Source organism: Erythrolamprus reginae, chromosome 5 (assembly GCF_031021105.1).
Source record: "Erythrolamprus reginae isolate rEryReg1 chromosome 5, rEryReg1.hap1, whole genome shotgun sequence".
NCBI lineage: Eukaryota > Metazoa > Chordata > Lepidosauria > Squamata > Dipsadidae > Erythrolamprus > Erythrolamprus reginae.
This window is the reverse complement of record NC_091954.1, coordinates 68,904,833-68,915,379: the sequence shown is the minus strand read 5'-3', so window position 1 is coordinate 68,915,379 and position 10,547 is coordinate 68,904,833. Positions and strand designations below refer to the sequence as shown.

Genomic DNA, 10,547 nt, shown 5'->3' with positions numbered 1-10,547 from the left:
CAAATCTATGAACAGTGGCTGGGTCACCATTTATCAGAAATGGTCTAGGACCAGATTACTTTCAAGCTAACTTTCCATAGTTAAATACTATATAGTGAACAAGTGAAGATGGAAACCACATTAAGTAACTCAGAATGAATACTATATGCACGGTTTGTGCCTATCTCCCATAATATCTGCTCAGCCGAATTTGACCCAAAAGGGTTGGGGTGATACGGGCCTACTTTGTTGTTCTATCTTTTGTTCTTTGTTTTTATCATGTATTATTTCATTGTTCTTCATGTACATGTACATTTAATCTATGTAATCATGTACATTTAATCTATGTAATCATGTACATTTAATCTATGAACTGCCCAGAGTTTTCGGAAGTTGGGCTACGTAAAAAATTAAAAATGAAAATAAACAATGAAATTAAATGAAAAAATAAAAAAGAAGAGTTCATCCCTGTAGTAGGTGTTTGTGTTTAAATAACTTGGGAGGTGGCTGAAGGACATAATATAAGCGATTCAAGCTATTCAGCCCAATTGCACTTTCATTCCTATGACGCTTTAATTACTTTTACAAAATAATTGTAATTAAAATAAAACTCACATTTATGGATTCCCGGTAGTGTAATGATTCTCAATAACATGGCATTAAAATGTCTGTAAAATGGTGAGACTCATTTAAAGATGGATGAAAAGAAGAAACAAAATTCAAAATCTACCCAAATTGTTTTAGGGACCCCTTAGTAAAATGACCATGAATTAATTGAGATGAAAAATTAATGATACATTTTATACCGCACATTTTTTTACTTAAGAATCAGCACACTGATGAAAATATTGCCCTCTTGCTAGCTAAAGTCAGTGTTTCAAATGGGAACCAAGTCTAGTTAATGATAATGAGGGTATTTCTGTGAATATAGGTCATTGTTTCCAGTAAGTTAGGCTATCTTCAATTCAAATTCAAGTATTTATGATTTATATATTCATATTAGATTCATGAACTCTAATAATTCCTATGTCTGCTTTTAATAATCCTTTACTTTTATTTCACCAGCACTTATAAAGTTGCATAGCTGTTCATTTTCACAACCTTAAGCTGGTTGAACAGAAAACGATCGTGATCCAGATTCATATACTGAGAATGTGAGACGGTGCCTGGAAAACGGCAGAAGGATTTGAAGAAAACTTTGATTTTGCTTCTGGAATCTAGAGAGGAAAAAAGAAAAGACGTGGGGGATTAGTTGTAATACTGGGAAATGATGGATATTGTAGTCCAATAATTTTTACCTACAGCATGATTGCTTGAGGAAAGCTGACCTACATTATTTGACAGCATTTCTCCTGTTAAAGGAATTAAAAATGTTATTTCCTGCACATGGCTTGCCAGTATGAGGATGATCTATTTGGCCTCCAGATAAGTAATGCATTTAAACGGAATTTGACTTGTCTGTAATGCCCATGTGCAAGTACCAGGGAGATGTAGAGAGCCAGATAATCCCTTGAAATCCCTTATCATGTTTTGAATTGCAGATTCTGAAAGACTTTTTAAAATTAATGGAGTTAAAATAGGCTATAATTTAAGCTTCTTCCAACCCAGCGAACAGTCCCCCAGATATCCATAAAAACTTACATAATATCTCAAGCCCTTATATTCATGACATTTAAGTTATTGCTTATGAACATGTATTTATATTGTGGTTGACAGTTTTAATGTGAGATAAAATCCACACTAAATAGTCTGATGCCAGTAGAAATAGTCTTGTGCACATGTAATACCAGCACAAAGTGATGACTTATGGATACATAAGGCACAATATGCTGAATTATGAACTAATTTGAGTAATTGTGGATTAACATGAATGCACTACTTTCATCACTGTTACGTTTTCAAGAACTGAGTAAAAAGTATTTGCAAAATATTCGGTGTGAGCATGGCTATTATTAATAATATATATATATAAGACAATGGGAAAACAAATTTCAACAAATATAAGAAACTTAATTTTAATGGGTATTTGACTGATTTCAAGAGAAGAGATCACTGAGCTAAATATGATCTCTTTTAAAGCACAGATATTATGGCAAAGGATTCTGCTGCATACAATTAAATCTTAAAGTTCAAGGTATATATCCTGACCTTGTTTTGTTAGTAACTCCATGAATCAACAAGTGGCTCCAAATGGGGATATGTTTAAAATAAGAGGGCCCAGAGATTAGTATTGTTTAAATTGGGATTTAATTTAACGTAAATGAATCATGTCCGTAGAACTGCTTCTGCTAAATCAAGACATCTTTCTTAACTTCTATTTCTATTTATTTGCAAATTGATATTAATAGTTATTTATGAATAGATATTAATTAAATTTATTAATATCTATTAATATGTATTGCTTTGAAGTGCTTCCTTCAAAATATAACATTTTTAAGGATCTGGTTTCTATTGGTCAAACTTTAGTAAATTTCTGCATTCCAAAAGCTTTGTAAAACACATTACCTTAAAGTCTGACATGTAGCTAGATTCTTGCACAAAGTGATCTTCTGGAATAATGAATCCTTGTGTGGTCTTTGTAGGCCTGGATTGTTTTCCTGAAGACCATGGGTGATATTCATGTCTAAAATTAATTTGCAAAATGAACGGTAAGTTGGTGCTGCTGCTTTGAAAAAGAGAAAGCAAATTAAATGTCCTTTCCCATCATATACAGAAAGCTACAAAAGTGCTTCACTAAATTATTCCATTTAACGTTGAATACATATATGTATTTCAAATATATAATGTTGATTTATCAGTAACATTAAGGTGTTTTTGGAAGGAAAACGTTGAAAGGACTAGGGGTGCTTAGGAGAACACAGTCACTGCAAGACTGCCTGGTCTGAAACCTGTATATGTATCAGTGGTTGAAATCTGGAAATCACGTTTCATCAGATTATGACAACTTTCATGGACATTCACAGTGGGGAGAAATATTGATATGTGCATCGTGACTGCACAACTCAAATTCTGACCCCAATGGTACTTACACTGTGACATCATATAGCAGTATGTAGGATTCATCATTTTGATAAATGCTCAGCCCCTGATCCCTGTGCTATTTCATATATTATTATTATTTAATAAGCATTTGTGTATAAGAAAAAATTGATTGATAATTATCTGGACACAAAGGTTGCTGTGTAAAGATAGCCTGCGTGCCTCATGGACCTTGTTTTTCAAGGAAAGGCAACAAGATCCCTGCAATCAAATTTAACTTGAGGTGACAATACCAATAGAGCCATGTTTTCTTGATTATAGTGTGAAAACCGCATGCTATTGCCTCTACTCAGAATTTCCCCCCCAGTTTTTTCCTACTTAGGCCTGAGCTCTAGTAATCTCAGATCCAAATATTAACCAGGTTAAATGCTACAGATATATTAAAGACATTGGACCAGGACAGGAGTGATTCAGGTTCCAAGTTAGCTATGAAAGTCGGTGGGTGACTTCAGACCATAAATTTCTATATTAAATCTAATATATTGTCCATGTTCACTGTAAAACTAATATAAGGCAGAGGATTCCATGTATTGCTTTAAGCTTTCTAAGAAAAGCCAAGATGTAAATATCACAGAATGTAAGTTAATGTAACATAAAAGACTAAATACAATGCAGGATCCACTGAAAGTATATTTCATAATGCCAATTTGGTTACATATGTGCTGTATAAAGAAAGAAAAAAATAATGTACTGATCTTCCACCATGACAATGAACCCACTTGAGCTCTTAGAGAAAGGACAGGACATTAATCTAAAAAACAACATGCTCCGTCTATTGTATATTTGTGATGATATATCTTAACTCACCTGGGAACATGGAGGGACCACAACTGGCATGGAAGACGCAAAGACATTAGAAAAACATTTCCCAGTGAGGGGACAGGAAAAACATGAGAAAGTGACTTTGCCTTAATTCTGATACAGAAGAGCTTGAAGAATTACTTTGGCAGGCTTTCAAGATAGTTACACTACCCTACTATCAATAAAGTTCTCTCCAGAATTCTAGCGCTTACTTCCTGAGTTTGCCTGCCTTGAAAGACTTGAGCTGTTGGTTATACATACACATGCGTGTATACATACATACATACATACATACATACATACATACAGTACATACTTACTTACTTACTTATTTATTTTATTCAACTACTATGCCGCCCAATCCCAAAAGACTCAGGGCAGCTTACAGCAATATACAGTGGAACCCCGACATAAGAGCTGCTCTACTTACGAGCAACTCGAGATAAGAGCTGGGAGGGGAGAGATATTTTTGTTCTACTTACAAGCCCAAATTCGAGATACAAGCGCCAAGGAGCTGTCTCCTGAAGCCGAACGCTAACTTCCGCGTTCGGCTTCAGGAGACAGCTGCGAAGCGGCGCGCGTGTTTTAAAAGGTTGCAGCCGGCCTGGGGGGCTCGGGGGGTGCTTGCAGCCGGCCTGGGGGGCTTGCCAGCACCCCCCGAGCCCCCCAGGCCGGCTGCAACCTTTTAAAACACGCGCGCGGCTTCGCAGCTGTCTCCTGAAGCTGAACGCGGAAGTTAGCTCTTTTTCTTTCTCTCTTTTACCTTCCCTTCCTCTATTTCTTCTTTTCTTTCTCCTTCCCACCTTCTTCCCTCCCCCCCTCCCTTCACTCATTCCTCTCTTACTCTCCCCTTTCATAAGTTTCCTTGCTTCCTTCCTCTGTTCCTGTCCCTTCCCTCCTTCCTTCCTTCCCACCCTCCGTCCATTCATTTATCCCATTCCTCTCTTGATCGCTTAAAGCCGGTCCCTGGTGCAAAAAGGGTTGGGGACCTCTGTCCTACAGGATTGGGTGGCAGAGAAGTTGAACATATGTAAATTTAAAAGTTTAAGAAAGTTTACAAGTTAAGTGAAAGAAACTTCATTATTCATTTATATGTACATGTACATTTCTTCATTAAAAACTTGTCTTTCTGCATAATTTAGACTAACTTTGTGAGTTTTTTGAGGGCTGGAACCAATTAAAATTATTTACATTAATTCCTATGGGGAAAAGTCGTTCGAGATAAGAGCTGCTCGACTTAAGAGCCCAGGTCCGGAACGAATTAAACTCGTATCTCGAGGTACCACTGTATATAAAAAAGATACAAATACAATAAAAAGAAGACAGATATAAATATATACCTTGATTTCAGACATTGCTCCAGAGACCGGGATGAATGTTAATTGAATGGGTTTTTAGGTTTTGCCAAATTAGTTTTTAACATGTTTAATGCGTTTGTTTTAAACTGGCTTAGTTTTAATCTTCGATTTCTACTGTTTTATCTTATGTATTTATCTTTATTACAGCCATCTCCTCCCACTTATGACTGTGCGACTGTAACTTGTTGCTTGCATCCTTAAGATTTTTATTAATATTGATGGTTTTCTCATTGCTTATTTTACCCCTTTGACAATCATTAAGTGCTGTACCTCCTGATTCTGGACAAATGTCTCTTTTTCTTTTATGTACCTTGAGAGCATATGTACCAAAGACAAATTCCTTGTGTGTCCAATCACACTTGGCCAGTAAAGAATTCTATTCTGGATGATCCTAAGCAAGGGTCAGCCTGAGCACAGCAGAGCTCATAAGGAGAAACTCGTTCCATCTGCCACAATGTATGGAATTGCAAATAAATGAGACTTAATAAAAACCAACCTGCCCTTAAAAGAAAAAGAAGAATTCTATTCTGTTCTATTCTATTCTATGTTGCAAGCCGCCCTGAGTCTCCGGAGAAGGAAATTGAAATTGAAAAGGAAGGAAGGAAGGAAGGGAGGAGGGAGGGAGGGAGGAAAAAGAAAGAAAGAAAGAAAGAAAGAAAAGAAAAGGAAAGAAAGAAAGAAAGAAACCATACACACACACACACACACACACATATCTGTTGGGCCTGAAGAGATGGAGCAATGCTGTGCCTTGAAGTCGGGGAGAAAACAGACCACAGACAAACATGACAGGAGTTACCTGTAAGAAGTCCTGGCGATACCTGGCGGCGAGGAGGAAGGCCACACCTGTCTGGAGCCAACGTCCTTATTGCTCCCCTCCTGCCCCGCCGCCGGCAGCACGTACACGCGAGACCCTGCCAGGAGGTCGGCGTGGGCAGAGGCAGCCGGAGGGGCCCGCGGGGCTTCAGCCTTCCGAGCCTCCCCAAGGCAGGGCAAGGCGTCTCTCTTCTGCAGCGGCCACGCTCGGAAATCCTGCTGGTACTGAGTCTCGGCGGCGAAGGGCTCCTTCCGGTGCCGGCCCCCGCTTTTTTTCGACGGCCTCTTGACCGCGGCCAGGCCGTCCCGCAACGAGGGGGCGGAGGCGGAGACCGGCAGAGCGGAGGTGGCCCGCGGAGGGGCTTGGGGTCGGCAGCCGGAGGCGGCGGCGGCGGTCCCTCCGGGCGGGACCCGGGGCTGCGGAGGGCTGTCCCCGCCACCCGCTTCTGCCCCTTCTTCGATGTCGGAATAATTGTGGATGGTGAGCGGCACGGCCAGGTCCGACTTGTCCAGCTGGTCCCAGAAGCGCGCCAGGCAGCAAACTCGGCTGATGCAGGGCCAAGCCATGGCGGCGGCGGCACCGCTCGAGGACGCCGGGAGAGATAACCGGGGCTGGGGAGGGTGGGGGGCGGGCTGCCTCAGCGGAAGAGGGGCTTCTTCTGCAGCACGCGGAGCGGCTTCCCCGGCTGACAGTTACTTCCAGCTGCTCGCTTCTCGCTGTCAGGCTCCCCCCCCCCCCCCCCGCTCATGCCACACTTTGGTCAATCGGTTTTCTTTATGAGGCGAGCAAACACGTGATGGCCGCTCAGTCATTCATTCCCATCTCCAGCCCCCAACCGGGGGGGGGGGAGGCTTAACAGAAGGAGCTTAATGCAGCATTGGTGAGGGATGGAGAGATAATAGGGGAGGGAAATGGGGGGGGGGGACTAAGGTGTGACACATACCACCAGTCGCCCAGTCTTTCTGCCCTATCATCCTCTCCTACCTCTTTAGGAAGCATCCTAGGGGTTCATTCTAAGATGTGTGTTACATGAGGAATTTTAGACATGTCTCCTCTAATCTACATGCATTCCATTGAAGAATTTATTATACATGTCTTCTGCAATCTACACACATTCCATAAAGAATTTATTATACATGTCTCCTGCAATCTGCATGCATTCTGTGTTTTATTATACATATCTCCTGCAATCTACATGCATTTCATGAAGAATTTATTACATACATGTACCCTGCAATCTACACATTTCATGAAGAATTTATTATATATGTCTCCTGCAATCTACATGCATTCCATTGAAGAATTTATTATATATGTCTCCTGCAATCTACATGCATTCCATTGAAGAATTTATTATATACATGTCTCCTGCAATCTATATGCATTCCATGAAAAATTTATTATGTCTCCTGCAATCCAGATTCCATGAAGAATTTATTATATACATGTCTCCTGCAATTTACATGCATTGCATAAAGAATTTATTATACATGTCTTCTGCAATCTACATGCATTCCATGAAGAATTTATTATATACATGTATCCTGCAATCTACACACATTTCATGAAGAATTTATTATACATGTACCCTGCAATCTACATGCATTCCATGAAGAATTTATTATACATATCTCCTGCCACTGAAAATAGGGGAGAGAAAAACTCCTATATTAGACTATTAATCCGGAATGACTGAAGGAGGAGGGAGAGGAAAAATAAGCAAGTGCCAATGTTCACAAAAGCAGCTGGATGTTGCAGGAATTATACAAGCACTCCTAATGCACTGAGATCAGCATTCTTTTTCCTTTACCAGCAGTATTTAAGTAAAACATTTCAGAACTGGTGAAACTGGGGATTAACCTGCAGTATTTTGTACCAGTTGGTTTCTGAGTGATGCAGAGTGGAAATCCTATGCAGGTAGGTACGTTATACAAATCAAGCTGGAAGTTAATCAGTGAATGCAGCAGTTACAGACTTACCAGCTGCAACAGATTAAAAACTATTCTGGCAAAGGATTGTACTTGAGAGATCTGGAAAAGGTCAGAAACCAGAATAGCTTTTTTTCTGGAAGTGTGTGACCCATTGAGGTCTTGGACATCATCACAAATATTTTTTTCTTGCAACCTGGTATGGGGGATGGAGAACATGCTAATAAAATGATAACTGGGAATTTCTGAGGAAAGCTCTAAAAGGACAACAAACTAGTACTGTACATGTATATCAGTATAAATTAGTGGTCCCCGGCATTTTCTAGGTGTATTGAGACACCTTTGACATAAAGATAACTCAATGCAACACGCTGTTACATTAACAGTTTTACTACCAAATTTTGGGGTCTATAAATTACAAAAAGGTATTTTCAATATTTATTTATTTATTTATTAATCAGATTTGTATGCCGCCCCTCTCCGTAGACTCATTGAAGTAGAGTATGCTTTGCATACTATACCAAAAAAGTATAAGAAATTATCCGCTTGTAGTATGTATAATAAAATGGCTTTGGATTAAGTTCACAAGGACCATGTAAGTTAGTGAATTCCTTCTACTCTTTGGATTGAGTACAAAAACAAATGGAAACTGACATAGCATTAATTCATAAGCAAGTTCAGAATTTAGAATCAATGCAATAATCAAGCTTTGAGCATGCATTATGATTGTCAGTTCCTAACTTTACCACTGTAGTATATGGAAATGGGTTAAAAGATATTTCACGTTTGAGTCCGTTAGTTACCTTATTAACACTGGTCCTCTGCATCTACATTGCTTGTAGACCCTCCTGCTGGGTAATTATTGTATTATTTGTAATAACTGTTGTCATAAACTATTATCATATTTGTAAACAACTATTGTCCCTTATAGTCATACTTTGGGTGGTTTGTATATTATCGTACTAAAACCCATCCTCTTGCTGTCCACCTCAAGAGGGGGAAAGGAATGGGGGAATGTAGTAGTATAACTGGATGTCTGCTACATATGTTGAAATATATGCACCCATTTTAGGCATGTTTTTAGCTAGCTTAGAGATAGCAGTGTATTTGTATTATCTAGGACCCAATACTGTAACCCTGGACAAGAGTCAGTTAATATAAATCAGACAGCTGTCCTTCTAGATGGAGGAATGTAACTGTGTAGCAAGACATAATATAAACATTGCTGTTTATGGCACAGGTTGATAGTATTAGAGTCCATATTATAAGCATGAAAGATAACAATGGGGTCAATTGTCAAAGCATTTCAAGAGAAGGCTCGCAATGTAATTGTATTAGTCGCTTTATCTTTGTTTCAAATATAATTGACAAAATGTGTAAGTTCTAACTTTATCCAGGCATCTGCTGGCAGGGAGCCCAATGAACATTGCATGTGTATTCCAATAAAGTATACATTTTTGGCTTTCATCACCAAATGCTTTGGTCTTTTTTTTTAGGCAAGAATGTTCTCACACAATCATCTAGAACAGACATACTATTCCCAGCAAAGTGGGTGCCATACATATTGTGTGCATCAGGTGTGACATTCATTTCCCCCCCTACTGGTTATATGGGCATAGCTTGTGCGTGTCATGTGACTGAGTGGGCATGGCCAACTTGGCATCACTCACGGCAAGGTGGGGTGGCACCACCCCACCAAGCTACGCCCACAAAACCAACATAAAAGTTTGGCCAAGTCTTCTAGCATTTAACCTGGCCGCTTCTTGTCTCACGTTTGCTCTGTGTGTATGAGCCCTAGGAGTGAAGTAGCCACTTTTCTCCCTCCATTCACAGCTGAGCTGCTGCTTCTCCCTTTATGCCCCTCCCACCGGCCCCTTCCCTCCCAGAGAAGTACCTTAAAGGGGCATCTTCAAAACAGGCCCCCTTCCCTTTGCTATGAAGGGAGGAATCAGTATGACCAGGTCTTCTCCTTGTCAGGCATACATACAGAGCAGAAGGGGTGAGTGGCGAGAGGGGCCAACCAGGGTTGGTTTTTACTGGTTTGGTTAACCATTTCAAATCACTGCTGGCCCACTACTGGTACCCGCGATCCAGCAAAAACCACTCGAATTTCACCCCCTGGTGTGCGTGTATGTGCATGCGCCCTATTGCAGGGGGCAAGTGCAGTGACAAGGCACACTTCCTTGGTCCCACAAGATAACAATGTTTAATTGACAGGATCTGGAACGCATTACCTTTGCTTGAATATGCAGGCAGATAGAAATGGAGATAGATGGTAAACAGATAATACACCTTGTGCCATGAAGGGCTTTAGAAGTGATAAAAGGCACCTTGAACTGCAGCTCAGAAACCAAGCAGCAACTCATGCAGCTTGCTTGGCTGCAACACAAGAAGTACTCACTACGGTTTACACCACTGCATTCTGAAACAGTTGTAGCTTCTGGATAGTGTTCAAGACAAGGCCCATGTAGAGCAAATCACAAGAACCCAGTCATGAAGTGACCATGTCATTAATCATTATTTAAAGACACCCACACAACACACAGTCAGGGAAAGTGTACAATTGGTACACAGGATGAATCTGTGCAAGGGCCCTTCTGACCACAGCTGCTATCTGTTCATTGA

At 40.2% G+C, this 10,547-nt stretch overlaps 1 protein-coding gene across 1 annotated transcript; it reads right to left on the bottom strand.

The window, feature by feature from the left end:
- Positions 1-1,010: 1,010 nt before the first annotated feature.
- MAP6D1 (MAP6 domain containing 1) lies at positions 1,011-6,731 on the bottom strand. The gene is made up of 3 exons (XM_070754030.1): positions 5,977-6,731; positions 2,485-2,602; positions 1,011-1,196 (listed from the first exon to the last, which is right to left on the bottom strand). The coding sequence occupies exons 1-3, from the start codon at positions 6,558-6,560 to the stop codon at positions 1,119-1,121; spliced, it is 780 nt and encodes a 259-aa protein (XP_070610131.1). The 5' UTR covers positions 6,561-6,731; the 3' UTR covers positions 1,011-1,118.
- Between the last annotated feature and the right edge of the window lie 3,816 nt (positions 6,732-10,547).